The sequence below is a fragment of the Pan paniscus genome, chromosome 19 (genome assembly GCF_029289425.2).
Source record: "Pan paniscus chromosome 19, NHGRI_mPanPan1-v2.0_pri, whole genome shotgun sequence".
Lineage (NCBI taxonomy): Eukaryota > Metazoa > Chordata > Mammalia > Primates > Hominidae > Pan > Pan paniscus.
In genome coordinates, this window is record NC_073268.2 from 89,174,615 (window position 1) to 89,200,371 (window position 25,757).

The 25,757-nt window shown below is 47.5% G+C and overlaps 2 protein-coding genes across 2 annotated transcripts; one reads left to right on the top strand and one right to left on the bottom strand.

Moving 5' to 3' along the window:
- Window positions 1-4,611: 4,611 nt before the first annotated feature.
- Window positions 4,612-6,240, bottom strand: LOC129394358 (DNA-directed RNA polymerase III subunit RPC10-like). Its single transcript, XM_055100885.2, is given in 1 exon segment — window positions 4,612-6,240. A coding segment is annotated over 1 exon segment (324 nt). The 3' UTR covers window positions 4,612-5,916.
- Window positions 6,241-7,827: 1,587 nt separating this feature from the next.
- On the top strand, window positions 7,828-19,491 carry SSTR2 (somatostatin receptor 2). Its single transcript, XM_003810523.5, has 2 exons — window positions 7,828-8,149; window positions 12,094-19,491. Exon 2 carries the CDS (start codon window positions 12,186-12,188, stop codon window positions 13,293-13,295), a length of 1,110 nt encoding a protein of 369 aa, XP_003810571.1. The 5' UTR covers window positions 7,828-8,149; window positions 12,094-12,185; the 3' UTR covers window positions 13,296-19,491.
- Window positions 19,492-25,757: the final 6,266 nt, after the last annotated feature.

Consider the following 25,757-nt stretch of genomic DNA (forward strand, 5'->3'; position numbering starts at 1 on the left):
ATGGAACAGAGACTCCCAGGCCCCACGGCTGCACAAACCCTGCTCAGAATGCCCTCTGCCCAGATAACAGGGTTCCCAGGGTGATGGAGTGCAGTGTGAGTCCACAGTCTCCTCCCTGGGGGAGGAGAGCTCCTGAGTTGCTTGTGGCTTCACCCAGGACAGTCTTTCTCCCTTTCTGATCTAAAGTTTCTCCACATCAGAATCGAGACAGTTTAACTCTCAGAGGTTCTCGGCTCTAGCTCACATGAAAATCAACTGGGGAGCTTGAAAAAATTACCTGGGCGCCATGCCAAAAATTAAATGAGAATAGCTAAGGACGGAGCCAGGGCACCCTTAGTTTTAAAACTCCCCAGGTGATTTTCCCATGTAGCAGCCTTGTCTCGAAGCCCTGACAGGTGCTCTCAGAGGGGCGTTCTGCCACTGTGAGTCTATAAATCCCCCCCACCCCCCCAGCAGCAGCTCCTCTTTTGGGGAAGAGGCTGCTCTTCTGATTAGGCTAATCAGGCAATTCAGCATTTGGTGGGGGGTGGGGGCGGAGGGAGTCACACAGCAGGAAAGCACCAGGCACTTCTGTCACTTGGGTCATTCTGGAAGGGAGAGGAAAAAATTCTTCTAGGAGGCCTGGATGATTGTCAGAGCCTCAGAGAACTTGGAAACAATCCAGAACTCATCCACAAAGACGTTCTTAGGATGGGAAAGTAACTGCCTGGAGAAGGGCTTAAAACAATTGTGGGCCCGGCGTGGTGGCTCATACCGGTCATCCCAGCACTTTGGAGGTTCGAGGTGGGAATTGGGGGGATCACGTGAGCCCATGAGTTCAAGACCAGCCTGGGCAACATAGCGAGACCCTGTCTCTACAAAAAAAAAAAATAATAATAATTTAAAAATTCACCAGGCCTGCTGGTGCATGCCTGTAGTCCCAGCTCCTCGGCAGGCTGAGGTGAGAGGATTGCTTGAGCACAGGAGGTCAAGGCTGCAGTGAGCAGTGATCAAGCCACTGAACTTCAGCCTAGGCAACAGAATGAGACTGTCTCAAACAACAACACAACAAACAATTGTGGCTATTGATCAGGGGAAGGGATTGTCTCTAGTATTGTAATCAGCCTCTAAGAACGATTAAGGAAGGTGGGAGTCCCATTTGCCAATGGATTCTTGCTCTGCATAATTATGTTCAGGATTTGGTAGTTAAGCTGTCACTGCTAGCTGTGTGACCTTGGGCAGGGTACTTAACCTCTCTGTGCCTTGCTTACTTCATTCACAAAAAGGGGGGATTAATAATGCTGACGGTATTTCATAGGATTACAGTGAGGATTAAATGAGTTAACAGAAAGCATCTAGCACAGTGCTTGGCACACAGTAAGCACAGAATAGGTGTTGACAATTACTCAGGGAAATACAGGGAAAATTACTCATAGGGAATCCATGGCTAAATAAGTTGGGAAACACTGGGTTAAAGATCAACAGCTGTCTTTCCTGCAAGATTTCTCAAAATACCAATGTTACTACTGATAAAGGCATGTGCCACAAAGGTTGAGAGAATTAAATGAGATAAAAGGTGTGTGAGACACTCAGTGCACCCTGCACGTAATGGACATTATAATAAGCATGTGAGGCCGGGCGCAGTGGCTCTCACCTGTAATCCCAGCACATTGGGAGGCTGAGGCCAGCGGATCACTTAAGCTCAGGAATTCGAGACCAGCCTGGGCAACATGGCAAAACCCTATCTCTATTAAAAATACAAAAATTAGCCGGGCGTAGTCCCAGTGACTTGGGAGGCTGAGATGGGAGAATGGCTTGAGCCCAGGAGGTCGAGGCTGCAGTGAGCCAACATAACGTCACTGCACTCCAGCCTGGGAGACACAGTGGGACCCTATCTCTCTCTTCTCTCTCTTCTCTCTCTGTCTCTCTCTCTCTATATATATATATATGAATGTGAGAGAGAGAGACATATATATATATATGCATGAGAGAGAGAGACATATTATATATATATGAATGTGAATCTGCAGGACATGGGGTGAACGGTGAATGTGCAGCTGTGCACCATTTCCCAGAGTTGCCTGTGCTCCTTTTCTTTTTTTTTTTCTCGAGAGACAGAGTCTCACTCTGTTGCCCAGGCTGGAGTGCAGTGGTGTGATCTCAGCACACTGCAACCTCCGCCTCCCTGGTTCAAGTGATTCTCGTGCCTCAGCCACCCAAGTAGCTGGAATTACAGGTGCACACCACCATGCCCGGCTATTTTTTGTATTTTTAGTAGAGATAGGGGTCTCACCATGTTGGTCAAGCTGGTCTCGAATTCCTGGGCTCAAGGGATCCACCTGCCTTGGCCTCCCAAAGTACTGGGATTACAGGCGTTAGTCACCACGCCCAGCCGATTTTTCTACGTAGCATCTTGCTCTGAGAATTAGTGGTCCAGGAAGCACACTCTGGAAAAAGTCACAGCAGGAGACAGCCTCAAGTTTTCCAACTCTGTCACCATGGCACTGAAAAAGAGGAGCCAGACCAGGTAAGAGCAGCAGAGATGTGGTTATCAGGAAGAATGTACTGGTGCCAGAGAAGTGCTGGGACAGACGGTGGGGGAGCTGGGGACTCCTCTCTCCTCCAGCTTTCATACCCCGTGTGAGTGGGGTCCCTGTGGAAGGGGCATGAGTCCGCGATTCAGAAGAGCTGATTTGACTCTTGACTTTGCCACTCCCTTGCTGGGTGGCCTTGGTCAAGTCACCTGTCCTCTCTGAGCCTGGTATCTTTACTTGGATAATGATGGGATGTAGGCTATAAACCTGAGAATGTCTAAGAACCCTTCTGGCTCCAGGATTTTATGTCTATATGCATTTCGGCCAAAATGGGGATGAGAAGAAAAAAAGGGAATCCTATCTAGAGCACAGTGTCTTCTAACCACGATTCCTGATTCTAGACTTGTTTTGGGGTGGTTTCCAAAGAGCTTCTAATGCCTACTCACTACTTGGCCAATGTATTCCCTGAGGGTCGAGGTTGCTAATAGAGAAAAATGGTGACACGCCATGCCAGACTCATAGCTGTTGAGGGCTAGGGGACAGAGTGAGGAAGAAAGGTCCTCATTTGAATTCTTTGTGTATTTGAAGAGACTATTAAATCGACTATGCCAAATGCCCCCCCCCACCTCCTTTTTTTTTTTTTTTTTTTTTTTTTTTGAAACAGGGTCTTGCTCTATCACCCAGGCGGGAGTGTAGTGGCATGATCTTGGCTCACTACAACCTCCACCTCTCGAGCTCACGCGATCCTCCCATCTCAGCCCCTCAAGTAGCTGGAACTACAGGTGTGCACCACCATGCTTGGCTAATTTTTTTTTTTTTTTTTTTTTTTTTTTTGTAGAGATGAGGTCTCACTATATTGCCCGGGATGGTCTCAAACTCCTGGGCTCAAGTGATCCTCCTTCCTCAGCCTTCCAAAATGCTGGGATTACAGGCATGAGCCACTGTGCCCAGCCCTCAAGTTTTTAAACAGTGATATGGTGACTATATTCTATATTTTCCAAACTAAACATCAGGACCCATGGTATCAGAAAGGCTTTTACATGCTGACATTTCCATTTTCGTAAAATGCGGATGGTTTGTGGGGGACAAGGGAAATAACAGCTAAAAACAGGAGTGTCCCAGGAAGCCAAGGTACTACGATCACCATGCCGAGTATCTTCTCCCCCGCCCCCTCAAACCACCGGATATCTGATGTTCTCCACGGCAGGAGCATTGCTCTTTTCTCATCAATAGAAATGGCAGACCTCACCCTGGCATTCCCGTAAAGATGATAAAAACCACATTGGATGCTCAGACTGGTATCTAACACTCTCAGACACATCCAATCCTCCCCTCAGGGCTCTCTTGCTTTCCTCCAGGCTTAATTGCAATACTTACTTTCACCAAATTGATTGCAGACTAACAATTTCCCCCATTTAATTTATTAAGCCACTCAGAGACATAATGACCTATTTGGGAGTTGTGTCTTCCCTGTGGAGCTCCTAGACTATGAACTCCTCTTGGCAAGAGTGAACCGAGCAGCCCCTCCCCGTGGAAGGGGCTGGACACTGGCCTGGCCCTTTGTCCTCCTCCTTTTCTTAATTTCCTGCCACCTATTGTCTCTCTGATAACTGCTGACAGAGGGAAGGGTGCTATTTAATTGCTTTAAAGATATCAAACAAGCCAGTTAGGAGGTTATCTCCTCCCCAACCCCTCTATTTTTCTGGCTCAAGGTTTTGTTACTTAGTTACTAGCCAAGCTGCAGAGGAAGAAGAGGTAGCCCCGTGTGGATTACAGCTCAGACTTCATTCAGCAGATGGAGGGCAGAGTCAAAATAGCCTGGGGGAGCCAAAGGCGGAATAGGAACTCGAGGTTGGCCCCTGAGTGCTGCTGGCAGCCCAAACAGCTCTTTGAAGGCCTTCAAAGGTGGGGAGGGGAGAAGAGAGGAGGCATACATTTTCTGGACAAAATCAACAATCATCCTAGATGACACATTTCTGCTGTCAAGGTCCATGTTGTTCAGAGCCCACTCAGCCAGCTGCAGTAAGACAGGTGTGCCTAACGTGGGTGCATCAGTACTTTTTCCAGGCTGGGTCTGCCCTATGTGATAAGGAGGGGAAGGCTTGACAAGGAAAGTGCATGGAGGGGAATGTTGCTTTATTTGGTCATCCACATTAAAGAGCATACAGGGCTACATGTGGTGGCTCACACCTGTAATCCCAGCATTTTGGGATTATTCAGCCTATTCAGGAGGCTGAGGTGGGCGATTACCTGAAGTCAGGAGTTCAAGACTGGCCTGGCCAACATGGTGAAACCCTGTCTCTACTAAAATTACAAAAATTAGCCAGGCATGGTGGCAACCGCCTGGAGTCCCAGCTACGCAGGAGGCTGAGGCAGCAGAATCACTTGAGCCTGGGAGGCAGAGGTTGCTGTGAGCTGACATCACGCCACTGCACTCCACCTTGGACAACAGAGTGAGACTCCGTCTCAAAAAAAATAAAAATTAGGCCAGGCGTGGTGGCTCATGCCTGTAATCCCAGCACTTTGGGAGCCTGAGGCGGGTGGATCACTTGAGGTCAGGAGTTTGAGACTAGCCTGGGCAACATAGTGAAACCCCGTCTCTACTAAAAATACAAAACTTAGCAGGGCATGGTGGTGCACACCTGTAATCCCAGCTACTCGGGACGCTGAGGTACAAGAATCGCTTGAACCTGGGAGGTGGAGGTTGCAGTGGGCCAAGATCGCACCACTGCACTCCAGCCTGGGCAACAAGAGCGAAACTCCATCTCAAAAAAAAAAAAAAAAAAAAAAAAGAGGTCAGGCACCGTGGCTCACACCTGTAATCCCAGCACTTTGGGAGGCCGAGGTGGGTGAATCACGAGGTCAGGAGATCAAGATCATACTGGGTAACACAGTGAAACCGCATCTCTACTAAAACTACAAAAAATTAGCCAGGCATGGTGGCGGGTGCCTGTAGCCCCAGCTACTCGGGAGGCTGAGGCAGGAGAACGGTGTGAACCCGGGAGGTGGAGCTTGCAGTGAGCCAAGATCGTGCCACTGCACTCCAGCCTGGGCGACAGAGCGAGACTCCGTCTCAAAAAAGAAAGAAAGAAAGAAGGAAAGGAAGGAAGGAAGGAAGGAAGGAAGGAAGGAAGGAAGGAAGGAAGGAAGGAAGAACAGGACTTCAAACAGAGCATACTTAGTTATGGGTCCCCTCCCCACACAGAAAAACTCCCTGGACATCAATGACTTCATCCATTCTGACTGGCAGATAGGCCACATTTCCTGACACCCTGTCTCTTCACCTTAAAAGGGTTAGCTTTCCACCACACCAGCAAAGACCCTCAGGACACACGATTCATATTCCCAGCTGAGCATCTACCCGGAGGTAAGCAGACGCTCAGGCAGCTGGGCCGTCCTTGCCCTAATCCCTCCAGTGGTGTCCACACTGAGCCCTGCAGCACTGGTAGAAGGTGGTCTTTGGCTCATCTGCAGAGTGGGTCTGAAGCTACATGTAGTAAGCACAAGGAGGTTCTCATTGAGGACATGGCTCTGCAGTAGAGTCAACATCCTCCCAGGCAGCTGCTCCCCCAAGCCCATCATCCACTTCTTTCAGCTTTGAGTACTTCCAATTTGTTACCTTGTGGGTGAAGTGCACACAGAGGCACGTGTTGCAGGCGAGGCGGTGGCAGCGCTGTCCCTCCTCCACGATCAGCCCGTCCCTGCAGCCAGGGTAGAACAGCAGCATCATCTCGGACTCTGCTGGCTCCAGTTATTATTTTTTTTAATGAAACATAAATCTGGTATTAACAGTTTGAGAACTTTTAGGAAAGGAATTTGAGGGCAGAGTGGGCACTTCCTGGCTCTTCCTTCTTTTCCTGGAAACCAGTCAGGTTAATGGTTTTAAACTGGAGGTGGCAACAGGCATTGTAGCAACTGTGTGGCCAGAGGATGCCGAGTTCCCCTGAGCACAATTCCACGATGCCCTCCTGATATTACTATTACCTCTCTGCCTCTCCCTCTTCCCACTGACGGTAAGCAGACACAGCCCTCTTCCAGTGAGCTACCCACCCCAGCCCTTCCACTTGCATGCACATGTCTAAAAGAGATGCTGGCTCCCAGATTGACTCCTGGAACTTAAGGCAATTGCAGCTCAATTTCCATCTCACCCTGAGCTCCAGGATGCCAAGATTTAAGCCCTATCATGACCAACGTCTCAGAGAGAGATGGAAACTCCTGATCCCCATCTCACGGTGGGTACCCCAAGATACAGTTTGGCCCAGATAGAAGAGAGAGCTGGCTGCTGCTGTACCTGGTGGTTGCTTTTCCATGTCACTCATCTATCTCTAAGGCTCACCCCACCTGCCACACAGCTTCTGGACTTTTACTGTTCCCTGGTGAATTGGAAATCAGATAATAGGATGGACAAATCAAGGCAGCTCAGCTCACAGAGAAAGCTAGTTGGGGTTTGCTTTCTGTTTTCACATCCTCTAAAACTGTACTGAGGATGGTGTGTGTGTGTGTGTGTACCTATGTACTTGGAGGAGGGTGAGGAAGGGGAGGCTGCAGGATTGATTATGACTTATTAAACTATTGGAAAAGAGGCTGAATCATCACAGTCAAAAATAAACAGCTGCAACTCCATGCGACTCCCACTTCTTGCCTGTTCCCCTTTGCTCCCTCACAGCATGTAGGAGAGACTGTGCTGGGTCAGACCAGCAGGTGCTGACTGACGTGGCTACAGCAAGGGGACCACCTGTATGGCCGCTGCACCTCCAAGCTGTGGGACGCAGGGACAGCTGGGACCAGTCGACGTCCACTGGCCCTCTGATGGCTCCTAGGACTGAATCTTGGACTCCAGGTGCGGGTTTACACGCCCTGCGCTCATTGGGAACTGCATGGAGAAGCGCTATCCCCTGAGCCCTTTTTCTCCCTACTCTTAGCCTGGCCCTGCGCCCTGCGCCCGGGGCTGGCCCACGGTAAACACAGCTTTGCTAACTTGTTTGGCTAAGGAAATCACAGAGGTCCCGGTATAAGTCTGGGTCACCCCGGCCGCCACTCCAGCTGCCTAGAATATATGGGTGGAAGGGAATCGACTCTGTGAAATCAGAGGGAAAATAGCGCTTGTCCTTGCCATGAGTCTTGAGGAGACCGAAAACGCTTAACCTTTTACGCCCCCGCAGGCGGGTCCCCTCTCTCCCCGCTCCCCGGCTGTCTGTAAGCTCTGCCTGCGGCCACCCGCAGGCGTTTCAGCCGGTCTCACCCCTGTCCTTCTGCAGGACCCGGGAGGAGGGGTTGGGGGGGCGGAGCGAAGCCGCTGTGACGTAGCGGGAGGGGGGCGTGGGGAAATGTGCCGAGGGGCCCGGGCTGGCTGGGCCAGTCCCAGCAGCGCAGCCACCCATGCGCGCGCGCTCGCAAGACCACCAGCGCCCAGAGCCCCAGTCTGAGGCTTGGCGCCGGGGGTCTGCGGGCGAGGGGAGCTCTCTACGTGCGAGGGGCTAGCGGGAGCCGGCACAAGAGGGTCGAGGAGCCAGGAACCCCAAACGTCCGGCGCCAGGCGCTAGCCAAGCTGCTGCGCGCCCCGGCGCCCAGCTGGCTCGGGGACAGCCGCTGGGTGTCGGAGACCGGAGCTAGCGGATTGCAGCGGAAAAGCAAAGGTGAGGGTGTGTGTGTGTGTGTGTGTGTGTGTGTGTGTGTGTGTGTGTGTGTGTGATAAGAGAGACGGAGGGAGCGAGAAGCGCACTTGGGCACCTGTGTGCATCTGCGCTGATGGTGGTGTGCCCATCCGAGTGCCTGAGCTTAGGTCCCGGTGCGTGATTCTCCGCTCTTGTGCCTTTTGGGGTGATTGTAGTAGGAATGAACGACAACGGGTACCCCTGCCTGAGTAAGGGGGCTGTGGGTAGAGTGTGCTGGAACGGACGTGTCCTCGCAGCCTCATGCCCGTGTGCGTGGCGTGTGCCCTTTAGCCCGAGATTTCAGGTAGCTGCGACGGGTGACAACTTCTCTCCCAGCCCCCTGCAAAAGAGACCTGGCGCGAGGGGAGCGAGGCCGTGAGGTGCCAGCTGGGGCTCCTGCGGGAGCGCACCCGGAGATCCGAGCCTGCCAGAGGCAGGCGGCGGGCGCAGAGCGGAGAAAGAGGGGCTTCTCTCCCTAGACGCTGAACGATCTAGGATCCGTCCCCGTCCCCCACCTCGGGACAGAAAGGACAGTTTGTCTAGGTTTGGAGAGAAAAAACCACTGCATAGCCCGTGCCCGAAAGCCGCTGGCCAAGTCCCCCAAGCGACTGTCTTCTGCGCCCCGATGTCTCTGTCCTCAGCGCCCCCCACACCCGGCACCCCTGCTGTGCGTTTCGATACTGGGCGTGCTGGCGCCACAATCTCCGCTCTTGCCTCGTCTTCCTGGAAATGGCACAGAGTTCTTTGGGAAGCCCTTGCTCTGAGGATCAGCGAGTTGGATGGCCAGGAGGAGGACTTTCTGTGCCAGCCGGGAGCACCGGCTCCGCGGTCCTGACACTCGCCCCTCCATTTCTCAACCCCGTAGGTCAGCACCGCCCCGGCTTTTCCCAGGCGCTCACGCGCCGCGGTGGCCCTCAGGGGCTTTTGTCACCCTGCCAGTGGGGGCTCTCGCTCTAGCCGCACAGAGACCAAGCCGGGTTCTGCAGGCCCTGAGGGAGGCGGGGGGTGGGAAGTGAATGCGGGAAACATGATGGGGAGAGGAGAAACTGAAGCTGAGTAGGATTTAGGACCTCCCCTGATGTCGGGTCGCCATCCCAACACTCATTTCTTGGGCTGGTAATCACAGCCCCTATGTAAAAGGGGCGGGGGGGGGGGCGGCAGGTGCGTGAGACCATTCTCACCCTCCTCTCTACAGAGCCTGGACATGGTTCAGAGGAAACCAACCACTAGCCATTTCCAGCATCTAACAATTCTTGGGCTGGAAAAACAAAGAATGCAGAAAATGAAACTTCCTTGTACATTTAATTTAACCACAATTCAACTAGAATTGGCTGCCTGGCATTGGAATATTCTTTCTCTGAAACAAAAATGAAACAGAAGTCTCTGGAAGACCTTAAGCGGCTGACTTCTTTGTTAAATAAGACTCCCCATGATTTAAGCTCATTTCTTGCTTACAGGAGCCGTCCCACTCTCAGCCGGCTCCCTAGCCTCCCACCTCCACCACCTTCACCAAGACTCTGAACCCTGTCTGTTGCTACCATTAAGCAATTCTGTCCTGTTGACTGAAACTCCAGTTAAAATGACCGAGTTAGGGCTGGAAAGCAACACTCAACCCTCCCTTATACTCCCTGCACCATCGTCGTTCCTAGCCCAAAAACTCTTAGACAGGGGCTCTGCCAACCCAGGGGGATTCCGTGTTACTCAGACATTGGAGTGTGACCATTCATGTTATATAGATGGGCCCCTGGAAATCCCCATGATAAGGTACACTCTGATTGCAGGCAGCTTGAATAGGATTCTGGCTCTGTAGAATTAAACCAACTGACAAGATGGTTAGAAGTGATAACGAAACTACCCAAGTTAATCCAGGGATACTAACCACAGTTTCTGTACAGCTTCTGTTTTAATTGCTGCCAGTCTATGCTTTTTTACGCAATGCAGACATGAAATTCCAGGTGCCTCAAATACTTCACAAAATGGTCAGCCACAAAGCCCAGATCTCACTTCACAGACAGTTGTGTGGTAGGGAAATGAGCACAGAAGGAACGAGCAATGCACCTGGCAGTTCAGAATCAATCAGAAGCAAAGGTGAGCAAGGATCCTCAAGTACTTGTTGCTGGCCAAGTCTCCTTTAACTCATCTGCAGTCTTTCCAAGGATTAAGAAGTAATCTTCCATCTACACCCAGGCACCAGGAAAAGGACCTAGCTCAGGGGAAATGTGTCAGCCAAGTGAATTAGTCCCACTCTGCTGAACACACCACCCTCTGAACATCTCGCCTCTTCCTTGATTGGCCTCTTTGCTGTCCTCCTGCTTCACTCTTCATATACCCAAGACCCAGCTCAAACATTTCTCTTTGGAAGCCTCCTCTGAGTCCCCCAGGAAAGGAAGTCATCCTTAAGTCCTTCGTTTCTCTCTCGTGCAATGCCCACCCTATATGAGCTGGCTTCCTTTCCCATCTCCCCTTTTAAATTATCACCTCCTAGAGGGCACTGGCCAAGTTTGTTCATTTCTACATCCCTGCTGTCAGCACAAAGAAGCCTCCTCTCCAGGCCCCCAACCCCCGTGATATTTTTTGAATGGCTGTATATCAATCATTTAATTATGGAATGAACTATTGTTTCAGATCTTAAGCCAAGCCAACAGTGCTCCAATTATTTTCTCAGCAAGGAAGTAACATGGGAGTCAGTTGCTTCAAACCAAAGCCCAGTTATCAGCCGTTCGGTCTCTAGGCCACTGAGGAGCAGAGGGGATGCCTTGAGACGTGCAAAAGACTTGGGGCCAGGTGGCCTGTGTTCACATCCCAGCTCCACCAATTATGTACAAGAGAATGGAGTGAGCTTCTTAAACTGTCTTAAGCCTCAGTTTCCACATCTCTAAAATAGGGGTAATTATCCTACCACCTAGGACAGTTGGGGAGATCAAGGGAATCGTGAGTGTGAATGAATTATATCAGTACTGGAAGCCTTCTGCTTACTTCTGTGAAAGAGCTTGTGTCCCACACCTGCTTCCCATTTTTGTCCGTAATTAGAAAATGGCAGGCAAATTCTCTGGAGTGTTACAGCACTTGGGAGCAGCATCCCCTTAGGGACTTTGGGAAAGAGCTCTTGAGGAAGTCAAGCATTAGGTATTGGAAAACAAAAATAGAAGAAAAACAAAAAATAAACTGAAGCCTACATTTCAAAAATGAAAGCAAACCAGACTTTTATTTTTAATACTGAAGACTATAAATTGTTTCACCACGTAGGTAGATTTCAATAAATCAGAGATAATGAGATGGTAGAGGAAAACATGGGGGGAAACAACTTAAGAGGTTCCCATTATGAGCCCAATGCAAGGCTAGGCATTTTCACATACATTCCATCATTTAACCTTCATGACACCCCCATGTGAAGAAATAAGAGTCAGAACCATTAAGGACCAGGCATGTGGTCACACGGGCTCAGCCGTGGAACCCGGTTTGTTCTACCTCTAGAGTCTGGGTTTTTTCCACTATGGCATTTTCAGAACGGAAAGACTCCAAGGCGGTCAGCAAGTCAGCATAGATTTCCTGGTAGGGAAGAGGCCAGGAATGTCAGTGTCAGACCCTTCTGAGGTCAGGCGCTGAACTTCTCCAAGCTCTGCCTTTCTGCAGTTTAAATCAGTCAACTTCTTAGGGGTCAAAGTATGTGCTTTTTGAAGCCACAGCCCTCCCCGACATGTGCGTCAGCAGATGATGGCTGAACCCAAACCCTTCCCTACTATTGGAAAAACAACTCAAAAAGTCTGCACACTGATGAGGAACTCTAGAGCTTAATGTTGATGTGGAAAGATAATACATTTTTCAATTTAAGAGTATGTCTGAGAGGCTAAACCAGAAATGTGTAAATTTGGTGAGAGTTTAAACAGCTTGTGACCGACGGGCCAATCTTCCTTTTTTCCTTCCAGATGTCACACTGGATCCTTGGCCTCCAGGGTCCATTAAGGTGAGAATAAGATCTCTGGGCTGGCTGGAACTAGCCTAAAACTGAAAAGCAGCCATGGACATGGCGGATGAGCCACTCAATGGAAGCCACACATGGCTATCCATTCCATTTGACCTCAATGGCTCTGTGGTGTCAACCAACACCTCAAACCAGACAGAGCCGTACTATGACCTGACAAGCAATGCAGTCCTCACATTCATCTATTTTGTGGTCTGCATCATTGGGTTGTGTGGCAACACACTTGTCATTTACGTCATCCTCCGCTATGCCAAGATGAAGACCATCACCAACATTTACATCCTCAACCTGGCCATCGCAGATGAGCTCTTCATGCTGGGTCTGCCTTTCTTAGCTATGCAGGTGGCTCTGGTCCACTGGCCCTTTGGCAAGGCCATTTGCCGGGTGGTCATGACTGTGGATGGCATCAATCAGTTCACCAGCATCTTCTGCCTGACAGTCATGAGCATCGACCGATACCTGGCTGTGGTCCACCCCATCAAGTCGGCCAAGTGGAGGAGACCCCGGACGGCCAAGATGATCACCATGGCTGTGTGGGGAGTCTCTCTGCTGGTCATCTTGCCCATCATGATATATGCTGGGCTCCGGAGCAACCAGTGGGGGAGAAGCAGCTGCACCATCAACTGGCCAGGTGAATCTGGGGCTTGGTACACAGGGTTCATCATCTACACTTTCATTCTGGGGTTCCTGGTACCCCTCACCATCATCTGTCTTTGCTACCTGTTCATTATCATCAAGGTGAAGTCCTCTGGAATCCGAGTGGGCTCCTCTAAGAGGAAGAAGTCTGAGAAGAAGGTCACCCGAATGGTGTCCATCGTGGTGGCTGTCTTCATCTTCTGCTGGCTTCCCTTCTACATATTCAACGTTTCTTCCGTCTCCATGGCCATCAGCCCCACCCCAGCCCTTAAAGGCATGTTTGACTTTGTGGTGGTCCTAACCTATGCTAACAGCTGTGCCAACCCTATCCTATATGCCTTCTTGTCTGACAACTTCAAGAAGAGCTTCCAGAATGTCCTCTGCTTGGTCAAGGTGAGCGGCACAGATGATGGGGAGCGGAGTGACAGTAAGCAGGACAAATCCCGGCTGAATGAGACCACGGAGACCCAGAGGACCCTCCTCAATGGAGACCTCCAAACCAGTATCTGAACTGCTTGGGGGGTGGGAAAAAACCAAGCCATGCTCTGTCTACTGGCAATGGGCTCCCTACCCGCACCGGCTTCCTTCCTCCCACCCCTCACACCTGGCTTCTAGAATAGAGGATTGCTCAGCATGAGTCCAATTCAGAGAACGGTGTTTGAGTCAGCTTGTCTGATTGAATGATAATGTGCTAAACTGATTACCTCCCCCTTAAAGCGAACACTGAAATGCAGGTAGACAATTCAAAGTCTGGAGAAGAGGGATCATGCCTGGATATGATCTTTAGAAACAACAAAAATAGAAAAAAATAAGTATCTGTGTGTTTGTGTATTTAAAACTCAATATGTAATCTTGTGTTTTTATATGTATACTTGTATATTCCTATTTATTCTCTGTATAGGCATTACCTACGCTCCTGTGTTTACATACACAAGTAGCAAATTCGAGTATGCATAGTGTAGATGGACATTTGCCACAATACACTGCCCGCAGAAATGGACTTACCGTGAAGCCAATAAAGTTCAAGCTTCAGGGATCTCTCTCGCACGGGCCTTGCCAAGGCCCAGGTGGGACTTGGGCAGTATGTTCATGTGGTCATATGTTTTTGTAAAAAATTGTGAAAGTAAGATATGTTTGTATTGTTTTTCTTAAAGAGGAACCTCGTATAAGCTTCAAGCCTCACAAACCTTCTAGCCTCTGCCCTTGGGGATTTGCTTCATTAATTTCAGGCAAGTGAGGTCAATGTAAGAAGGGAAAGGGAGAAGATATTTGAAGAACCAGAACGTAAATTCATGTGTTTCCACTTCTCAGATATAGTCAGAGAATTATTCATTTGCCCAAAAGGACTTAAGTGGTTGTGGTCATCCATCATTGTATTTATCAAGACAAAGCCAACTTTGTTATAAGATTGCATTTTTTGCTTTTCAAATTGCTTTAGTTTTTCTTAGGGAGCTATGAGGGGGAAAAAATCACTAACATGAAAGGCAAAAAATGGACTATGATTCCTGTGGGGAAACAATTTCATTCTCTCCATCGTGAAAATAAGTGAATAAGAGTGAAGCAAAATTACACCTTTATGAGAAACCATAAAATTGTTTTTATTTTTCAGGCCAGACATAGCTTCCTAATGAAAGAAAATGGAAATGTAATTCAACGACTCCTCAAAGGGGACTTTAGAGGACTTCATACAAAGCTGGGCATTAAGAAAACCACAATGCATGGCCGGGCGTGGTGGCTTACGCCTGTAATCCCAGCACTTTGGGAGGCCGAGGTGGGTGGATCACCCGAGGTCAGGAGTTCGAGACCAGCCTGGCCAACATGGTGAAATCCCATCACTACTAAATATATGTAAATTAGTCGGGCGTGGTGGCACGTGCCTGTAATCCTAGCTGCTCGGGAGGCTGAGGCAGGAGAATCACTTGAACTTGGGAGGTGGAGGTTGCAGTACGCTGAGATTGTGCCACTGCACTCCAGCCTGGGCAACAAGAGCAAAACTCAGTCTCAAAAAAAAAAAAAAAAAAAAAAGGAAAACCACAATGCGTACTAAAGACCAGAAGACATTGTTCATAAAACAAAAGCACCCTCAGCTGCCAATGAATATGCAGCGTGCAGGGGGTGTGGTGTGAGTGTTGATGGGGAACCACCTCTCGGAGATACTGCTGTGCTGCCTTCCCCACTGACTGTATACACAGTAACTGTCATATCTTTAATGCCATGGACTCTCTGAGCCGCTCTGCAAGGACTATTGTAGACAGGCACTTCACACCATAAAGTGGCATTTTTTTCGTTCCCCAAACTGACATTTACAAGCGATAAGAAGAGACAATATCCATTTCATTGACTGATCATTTTCTAGAGAATGAAGAAATACACACCTGGGTGTCTGCAAGGATGTCATCATCTTTGGGTTTCATCTGAGAGCATCACTCAGCATCTCACACATAGATGTTACCATATTTTTAAATGAGCTTTCCTCTTCCGGCTCCCTAAGCAAGCGCTGTTGGCCGGTGGGAGTGACTAAGTGCTCCACCTGTGGGTGTCCTTCTTAATGTGCTGCTTTTGTTCTGTATAAATTCACACCACCTCACTCCCAAAAGTACTTCCTGTGGCTCAGAAAAATATGTTCAATAAGATTTTGGATAGATAAATCCATACAAAAATAAAAAGAGGTATAGTTATAAAACAAGACTATAGAAAAAGTTGCGGCAGAAATTGCATGCAGGAAAATCCCACACCATTAGTAAAAGTAAGGTCAACTGTAAGTTCAGCTCAGGGCTTCCTAGCAGCCATGTTTAGTGAAGTGTGATTTTTTTTTTTTTAAACAAAAACAAGCAAAGATTTGGAAGAAAATGCTTTAGACCTAACTTTACAATTATTATAACATAAGATGTTCCAGGGTCCTTGAATAAATGCTGAGTTTTAGGGAAATGATTCCAAGGGACCAAGAATTGGTAGAAATAATTTCAAGGCAGAGAAGACTAATTCTACAGGCTGGGCGTGGTGGCTTATGCCTGTAATCCCACACTTTGGGAGGCTGAGGTGGGTGGATTGCCTGAGGTCAAGAGTTCAAGACCAGCCTGGCCAACATGGTGAAACCCTGTCTCTACTAAAAATACAAAAAATTAGCCAGGCATGGTGGCGAGCGCCTGTAATCCCAGCTACTCGGGAGGCTGAGACAGGAGAATGGCTTGAACCCAGGAGGTGGAGATTGCAGTGAGCTGAGATCGTGCCATTGCACTCCAGCCTGGGCAACAAGAGCGAAACTTCATCTCAAAAAAAAAAAAAACAAAAAACAAAACAAAACAAAAAAACAAAGACTAATTCTATAGTACCCACGACCCTGCAACCAGAGAAACTGCCTGTAGGGAGGCCAGAGTCCCAAGCAGCCACCTGTAACCTGAAAATGAAATGCAGACCCAGGCATCTGTGGGTCTTCATCAGCAGGATGACCATTCTAAGGCTAAAAGACAGGCCTTTAAATCTGATGCTATAATTCCATCCAAATACACAGTTAGGTTTCTACCATAGGGAAAGCTATTCTCCACTTTTTGAAGTATCTGTTTCAAAGATAACTTGCTCTCTGGTTCTCTTTTATCTAAAAGAGAGAATCCACATGCTAATTTAAAGGCTAACATCATTTTAATTCAAAAATTTTAGTCTCCATTCCATATTTAATGATGAAGACAAATCTGCTGGGTGCTGGGAGGGAATAAAAAGTAATGCACCCCATTGATTTCAGAGTATCTGATCACTTGGGTTATGCAAGCTGCTACTTACCCGCCATTAGCATGGGTAGTTAAGTGCTGATTAAACCTAAGTGGACTCAGTGAAAAAGATATTGGGAAAAGTAATATAATATTGTGGCCTATGTTGAATGATGTTAGCTTGTGTTTCAGTAACAGAGTTGGGTAATATTGGACGTGTAGATGAAGCTTTAGCAGGGCTGGGCACGGTGGCTCATGCCTGTAATCCCAGCACTTTGGGAGGCTGAGGCGGGTGGATTACCTGAGGTCAGGAGTTCAAGACCAGCCTGGCCAACATGGGGAAACCCTGTCTCTACTAAGAATACAAAAATTATCCAGGTGTGGTGGCGTGTGCCTGTAATCCCAGCTACTCGGGAGGCTGAGACAGGAGAATCGCTTGAACCCAGGAGGCGAAGGCTGCAGTGAGCCAAGATCGCGCCACTGCACTTCAGCCTGGGTGACAGCGCAAGACTCCATCTCAAAAAAAAAAAAAAAAGGAAGAAGAAAAAGAAACTTAAGTGGGGTTCATACCATAGCATGGCAGAGGGACATTGGAGAATAAAATGGCATGCAGAGAGGAACACGCGGGCTGGTGGACGGGGCTTCTAGAGCTGGCAGTGAACTGGAGTCTATTTGCTTACACAAATTTAACCTTCTCTCCATGATGGAATACAAGTGTTTCTTGCCAAAACTCGCAGCCCCAGCTGCCCTAGATGAGGAGCCCTGCGCTGGAAAAGTGCACAGGCTGATCACAGAGACAGGTAGGAAGCAAAGGACTGTTAAAATACATGTTCCGGGCTGGGGATGGTGGCTCACACCTGTGATCTCAGCACTTTGGGAGGCCGAGGCTGGGGAATCGCTTGAGCCTAGGATTTTGAGACTAGCCTAGGCAATATGGTGAGACCCTGCCCTTAAAAAAAAAAAAAAAAAAGAAAAGAAAAGAAAAAAAGATTCATATTCCTGATGAGCTCTGAATGTGACTATTCAATGAAGACATGCACGCATGACCTTTGGCCTTGCTAAAGAAGAGTGGCTGAAGGTCTAGCAAACATAATGCTTGTCTTAGGTTACCTGTTGATTTAAAAACAACAACAAAAACCCATAAAAATAGTAAAATATAAAAACAAATTAATGTTTTATAGACCCTGGGGAAAAGAATTTTCAGCAAAGTACAAAAATTTAAAGCATTCCTTTCTTTAATTTTGTAATTCTTTACTGTAGAACAGCTCAAAATATCAGTTCTGTTTTAAGTAACAGAATTGATAACTGAGCAGGGAAACGTAATTTGGATTGTAAAATTCTTGCTTTAATAAAAATTCTTTAAACAGTCAAAGAAAGAAAGAAAGAAAGAAAGGTGGCAAGAGAATTATCAAAAGTTTCCATAGATGGTTGGGAAGATCTGATTAGTGTTTCCAAAATGCTTATCATTCTAAGAATCCCAATAGCTGGCAAGCCAAGCAGTGGAACTTATAGTAACAACAATCAATCACTTGTCTCATCCCACATTTTTGCCAAATTCAAAAACACCAAATTTCCCATCAAATGTTCTGTCAGAGTAAACCTTTACCTAAGTGCTTGTTTTGCTTTTAATATGTGAATTTCTGGGAACATTCCCATGGGCAGCCTCTAATTTTTTTTTTTTGAGACAGAGTTTCGCTTTTTCACCCAGGCTGGAGCGCAGTGGCACGATCTTGGCTCACTGCAACCTCCACCTCCCGGGTTCAAGTGACTCTCCTGCCTCAGCCTCCCAAGTAGCAGGGACTACAGGCACGTGCCACCACGCCCAGCTAATTTTTGTATTTTTAGTGGAGATGGGTGTTTGCCATGTTGGCCAGGCAGGTCTTGAACTCTTGACCTCAGGTGATCCGCCTGCCTCAGTGTCCCAAAGTGTTGGGATTACAGGCATGAGCCACCGTGTTCAGCCAATTTTTCCTCAACTCTCTCTTTCCTGGACGGGCTGCGTTGGGGGGAGGCGCAGGGAAAGAACACCTCTTTGCTTAGACATTGGTGTCGACAGTGGGGATACTAAGTTCATTTCCTGATCCTGCTAGGCCTGGAAGCAGGGAAGAAATGTCCTGGTTAGAGATAAAATTGTCCTATCCTTTTAGAAAAGCCTGTTAAGGAATATGATGCAAAGCCACCTTCGACGAAATCTGAAATGATACCCCACAGCCTTGTCCACCCCAATTATTCAGTGACAGGGCTCCAGTTGCTTAAGCCATAGAGAAGGCCCCTTTGCAGTGGGAGTCACTGAAGACAGAAAGGGAAGCCCAGGATGAACCCAGTCCTAAGGGCTGCTGGGGGCCACCAAATAAGACTGTTTTAGCCCTGGACACAGAGGGAGACACAGTCATCCCAGATCCTTACAAAGAATACATTGCCAAGGACCCCGAAGGAAATCTGCTTGTCTTAAGAGAGGAAGACCCACGACCAGCTCTCTGGGACTACCTGTCAACTCAGCAGGTGCAGCCAGGGAGCAGCCATGCTTCTTCTGCCCTCCCAGTAGGCTGGGCTATCAGTTCCTGGGAGGGGTCCTGTCCCCATGTAAGGGGATATGTACATTGCTGAGTACGCTGTTATCTTTTTCATGGGTATGATTTTTTAACAAGAAAGCTAAATGGTTCTCGTGTAACATAACTGATATAGTTTGGCTGTGTCCCCACCCAAATCTTATCTTGAACTGCAGCTCCCATAATCCCCAGGTGTTGTGGGAGGGACCCAGTGGGAGGTAATTGAATCATGGGGGTGGTTACCGCCATGCTGTTCTCGTGATAGCGAGTGAGTTCTCACGAGATCTGATGGTTTTATAAGGGGCTTTCCCCCTCCTTCGCTCTGCACTTCTCCTTGCTGCCATGCGAAGAAGGATGTGTTTGCTTCCCCTTCTGCCATGATTGTAAGTTTCCTGAGGCCTCCCCAGCCATGTTAAACTTTGAGTTAATTAAACCTCTTTCCTTTATAAATTACCCAGTCTTGCGTATGTCTTTATTAGCAGTGTGAGAATGGACTAATACAATAACCAAGGCTTGGTGGCTTTCTCAACATTAACCAGCATCCCAGTTCTCAGGAGACATGGATGGTGTTCTAAGGCTCTCAAGTTCCCAACTTGTACCTTCACTCTAGTTTGTGCTCCCAAGCACATGCACACATAAACACACACGTAATGTACATGCATATAGGTGGCATGACAGAACACGTGTGTGATGCTTCACATGTATGTTGCCCTCCCCTTGTCCACTGCCCTGCTCCAGCCCATTTCCATGGCTCAGTCTACATCTGCTCATCTTGTTTGCTTAAGTACCATGCATGTGAAAGACACGCTCACGTGTGTGTGATATTCATGCACATACATGTTAGGCACACGTGATGCACATGTGTACATGGGAGGCATGTGTGTGATGTGTACACACAGTATACATCCTGTATTGCCTCGGCAAGACCTCAATGCAGAGATTCTCCAGCAGCTTTAAATAGAGGGTGATAAATATAATTTGACTAACTCATCTCAAATCTAGGGATAGTTAAGTCTTTTTTTTGAGACAGAATTTCGCTTTTTTTGCCCAGGCTGGAGTGCAGTGGTGCGATCTTGGCTCACTGCAACCCCCACCTCCCGGGTTCAAGCGATTCACCTGCCTCAGCCTCCCAAGTAACTGGGATTACAGGCGTGTGCCATCATGCTCAGCTAATTTTTTTTGTATTTTTAGTAGAGACGGGGTTTCACCTCGATGGCCAGGCTGGTCTCGAACTCCTGACCCCCAAGTGATCCACCTACCTCGGCCTCCCAAAGTGCTGGGATTACAGGCGTGAGCCACCCCGCCTGGCCAGTTAGTCATTTTTTCTAGACTGCTGCCACAATAGGGAGGAGGACATTATGCATAAACTAGTTTTTTACCCAGAGAATTCCATGCTAGATCACAGACTGCATGCCTAGCATGCCCAGCCCCAGCCAGCTGTCCCTGCCTCAATTCAACAACAACAGGAAAAAGGGTTGGCAAAAGGGTGTGATGGCTTCCTACAAATCACCCCCACCAGTCCATTGGCATAAAGCACTTGTACTGCTAACAGCAACATTTTTGCATAAGAAAAATGATACAATTTCTTCACAGAAAAATCACTGAAAATAGTTCTTAAATTGAGTCTCATCAATGACAGCATCTTAACAGACATTTCTTCCCCCTGGCCCCCCGGACCATGCTTCTTAATACAAATCCAAGGCTGAACCCTATGGGGAAGCTGTGATACTCTGCCAGTGAGAAAATGAATGGTCGCTGTCTTCCTTGCCCGTGAGCATACCTCTGCAAAAGAGTCTCTTAAACAGAAAGGAAACCCTCCCTTGTCCATGGTCCTGCTTGTTCATTTCCGTGGCTTGGGATATCTACCTTGGCTCATCTTGTTTGCTTAAGTATCAGCCAGTGTGTGATGGAGAAGAGAGTACTGTTATGTCTTCCTTTGAGGAACAGAAGTCTGATCTCCAGGGTTCATTCTCAAGATTAATTAAAGCTAGCCTAGTCTCAGCTGTGCTGCCAGCCCAGCGTGCTAGACACTCACAGAGCAAAGGCTTGGGTGGAAGGAAGACTTACTTTGCCTTCAGCTTAGCACTTTTTGGCAGATGAAAATCCTGTCCTAAGTATCTCTTCCAAACTCCCAGGTGGATGGGCTCGGGAGATGACAGACCACAGCTGTTCCACTTTTTTTCTCTGCACCTTCACGTGACCACCTGTCTCCAAGGGTTTGTAAGCTCAAAGGTAGCAGAACATGCAACTTCAGCCATACCATGTGGCCTCCTCGAAGGTCTGTCTTTGCAGCCCAGGAAACCTATTGCTTCTTGGTTTTAAATGGAACATTTCTAGTCCAGCTGAGCCGACACAAAATCTGGTTGGATACCAGTAATATGGTTCTGGGATGTTGGGCAGACATGGAAATGGGTATTTACAGAGTTTGGGACTTTGAGGGCTTCCTTCCTGCCTCTAGGACCAACAAAGTAAATGTTAATTGCTGGAGAAGAACCAAGGTGAGGCACTGATGTGGCAGGCTGCTTCAGCAGTGACGTCTGTTTTCAGAGATCAGCTTCATCTTAAAGAGTGTCAAAGTCAGTGGAGGCCCACTTTGCTCTCAGCAAAGTCAAGACAGGAGACCAGCTGCCTTTGAGCAGGGAGTCTCACATGTTTAAAATTTAGCAATTAGAGTTTGTTTCCTTTAACTATGCCCTTGATCTGTCTTTCAAAACAATGTCCCCTTATAGTTTATATTTAAAATTTTATCTTCAGCACTTTGGAAGGCCGAGGCAGGAAGATTGCTTGAGCCTAGCAGTTCGAGACCAGCCTGGGCAACACAGAGGACCCTCATCTCTACAAAAAAAAATTTAAAAATCAGCCACGTGTAATGGTGAACACCTGTACTCTCAGCTGCTTCGGAGGCTGAGGCAGGAGGATAACTTGAACCTGGGAGGTTGAAGCTGCAGCGATCCACGATTATGCCATTGCACTCCAACCTGGGTGACAGAGAGAGACTCTGTCTCTAAAAATAAAACATAAAAATAAAAATAAGATACAAATTTAAAATGCCTTTCTATTTTTATTTGAGATGGAGTCTCACTCTGTTGCCCAGGCTGGAGTGCAATGGCGCGATCTCAGCTCACTGCAACCTCCGCCTCCCGAGTTCAAGCAATTCTCATGTCTCAGCTTCCCCAGTAGCTGGGATGACAGGAGTGGGCCACCACATCCAGCTAATTTTTGTATTTTAGTAGAGACAGGGTTTCACCATGTTGGTCAGGCTGGTCTTGAATGCCGGACCTCAAGTGATCCACCCACCTTGGCCTTAAAATCCCTTTTTAAAGAGGCATTTGAGAATTCCACAATATTTCCTTTAAACAACTCGAAAGGGACACTTTGTTTTCATAAAATGCGGTTGGGAAGCAATTTCGAAAGAGTCAACAAAGGCATTTCATCCCAGGGTGGATGGAGCAGAGCCGGGTCTCATTCTTTTTCTCCATCTCTCCCTCCTTTTGGTCTTGCCTGCCCTTTGACAGAAACAATTTAATATGTAGCTGAGCAGGGGAAAAGGGCTCCTAGTTAGAAAAGCCAGTTAAGACAGGGTTCCCATTAACTTGGAGGGGTCAACCAGCCAGCTTAGCCAGCTCACAGAGGTCTCATATGCGTGCTCTGATTGCCAACAAAAAGTAGCAGCAGACAATTCAAGGGGAAAGACCCAGGAAAGTCTCCACTCCAGGGTCTAACAACCTGAGAGCCATCTCATCAGTAAAGAGCAGGGCGTGGAGTACAGGGAGCTGACATTTAGACTCGTTAAAAGCTAGTATAATCTGAACAGCGCATTGTTCCTGAAGCCTTCCTACTCCTGATTTCATAGCTAATCTATCCATCACTCTCTGGCTGTCACTCACCCATAAACAACAGTGGATTTTTATAAACAGTAGATCAATCATGATCAAAGGAAACTGAACACTCTTTCCACATGGCTCCCACACACACCTCACCCTGCTCTGTCCTTTTGGGTGGTGCTGAGGAGCCTTTGAGATCACCCCAGTCTTTGAGGACTAAATGGAGACAAGGAAGCTTGGGACATCCAGGAAAAGTCTTCAGCAGCCCTGACTGCAAAAACAGTTTCAATTATGTGATGTGATTGATGGTTTTAACATGTCAAGAATAGGCGTGCACATGGTCCACAGCTAGAATTTTTATTATTATTATTATTATTTTTTGAGACAGAGTCTTGCTCTGTCACCCAGACTGGAGTGCAATGGTGTGATCTCGGCTCACTGCAACCTCCACCTCCCAGGTTCAAGCAATTCTCCTGCCTCCCCAGTAGCTGGGATTACAGGCACGTGCCACCATGCCTGGCTAATTTTTATATTTTTAGTAGAGACGGGTTTTCACTGTGTTGGCCAGATTAGTCTCGAATTTCTAACGTCAAGTGATCTGCCCACCTCAGCCTTCCAAAGTGCTGGGATTACAGGCATGAGCCACCATGCTTATTATTATTATTATTATTATTATTATTATGGTATTTTTGAATGTAATTATTCTTAATAATATGTCATCTCTGCATGTCCAGTATTTCGATAAAACAGTTAAAACTGCGTTTGCCTTCTAATGAGACTTTGTGACTGGCTGTGTTTCTCTGTCAGATGAATTTACCTTCCTATTTGCTGTTAAAAGTGATTGTATAATCCTAATCCTAGAAAACAAGCAGCAAATATTTCTTTTTAGTGACTTTTTAAAAAATTTACAAGTGTACCATTTTATAGCTATCTTCACACAAAATCACATTCTCAATCAAAGAGACTCAGATCGAAGTTTGTTCATTAGGCCAGCTATGTGAACTCACCTCTGTCCCCTGCCTCTGAAAAATATCCTACATGCTCAGGAAAGAGGGCCAAAGTCCTAAGTGACATAACCTACACTTTCCAAGTTCCCTAAAGCCCTGAACTAGAAATAGGCTTTAAAATTTCACAATTTGTTTTAAAACTCTAAGCTCAACAAAAAGCCTACAAAGTCTTTTCTAGATGTTACCATCTAGAAAAGACTTTTCTTGGCTATCACTTTTCTTGGCTATCGCTTGTCTGAGAGCAAAAGAAAAAAACAAAAGAAAAACCTTGAAAATTGGCAACTACTGGTGAATCCCATTTTGTCCACAGACTGATTTTTTTTTTTTTTTTAAAGACGATGTCTTGCTCTGTTGCCCAGGCTGGAGTGCAGTGGCATGATCTCAGTTCACTGCAACCTCCGTCTCCTGGGTTCCAGTGATTCTCCTGCCTCAGCCTCCCAAGTAGCTGGGATTACAGGCACCTGCTACCATGCCCGGCTAATTTTTTTGTATTTTTAGTAGAGACGGGTTTTGCCATGTTGGCCAGGCTGGTCTCAAACTCTTGACCTCAGGTGATCCACCCGCCTCAGCTTCTCAAAGTGCTAGGATTACAGGTGTGAGCCACCACACCCAGCCACAGAGACTAATTTTTAATGGCCCCATCTGATTTCTTCCAGATTTTGTAGCCTAGTTTAAACAGAATGTCTGTTTAGGTCATCGTCAAGCAGATGACGAAGGGGTGCCCTAAAAGTGCCATAAAGATGCACCAGGTCTCAGTGACAGCAAAGCTGACTATAGACAAATGCCCAGAGTTTAGAAATTAGGCCCCCAAAACCAACTTGTTACCATCTTCTCATCTTTCACTCAAATGCAAAACATAACAAAATTCCAGTTGCTTAAGTTAGAGTAAATTAGACGCTAACATCAGAAAAAAAATAGCTGATTGTTCACTATGTACCAAGCCCTGTTCTAAGCACTTAATATGAATCATCTCATTCAATTCCCATAAGAGCTCTCTGAAGTTAAGTGCTACTTTTATTCCCGTTATACAGATGAGCAAACTGAGGCATAGCATACTTGCGTCACTTGCCCAGAACCTGCACTCTTTTTTTGTTTGTTTGTTTTTTGTTTCTGAGACAGAGTCTTGCTCTGTCGCCCTGGCTGGAGTGCAGTGGCGTGATCTTGGCTCACCACAACCTCTGCCTCCTGGGTTCACGCCATTCTCCTGCCTCGGCCTCCCAAGTAGCTGGGACTACAGGCGCCCGCCACCACGCCCGGCTAATTTTTTTTGTATTTTTTAGTAGAGATGGGGTTTCACCGTGTTAGCCAGGATGGTCTTGATCTCCTGACCTCATGATCCGCCCACCTCGGCCTCCCGAAGTGCTGGGATTACAAGCGTGAGCCACCATGCCCAGCCATAACCTGCACTCTTACCCACTTCTCCACATTGCATGACCACCTACAGAAAGTGTGAGCTTGAGCAAGTGCCTGACCTTCCAGAGACCATACTTCCTCGTTTGCAAAACAGGGATAACACCAAGTACCTCAAGGAATTCTGTAACGATCAGATGAAAAGAAATATTGAAGACAATTTGTCACATTATCAGACAAAGAGAGGTACCCAGTACATATTAGCGTCCCTTCACCTTTAATCAGAGCAAAAGAAGACCAGAAATGTTTTGGTTGTTAAACAGCTGATCATTTTCCAAAATTGCTAATATTAAACCACGGCTTCTAATCCTGCCATCGGTAGAAAGCTTGGCCAGCACTAACACAACCAGCCATGTGACGCAAGATGAAAGCAAATCGGAGTGCAGAAAAGTAAATGCAATTAGCTGGCTACCTGATAAGGTGGCACACGCTGCACAAAGAGTGTTCCTTTCTGGCTAGAGGACTTTACTCCTCTGTT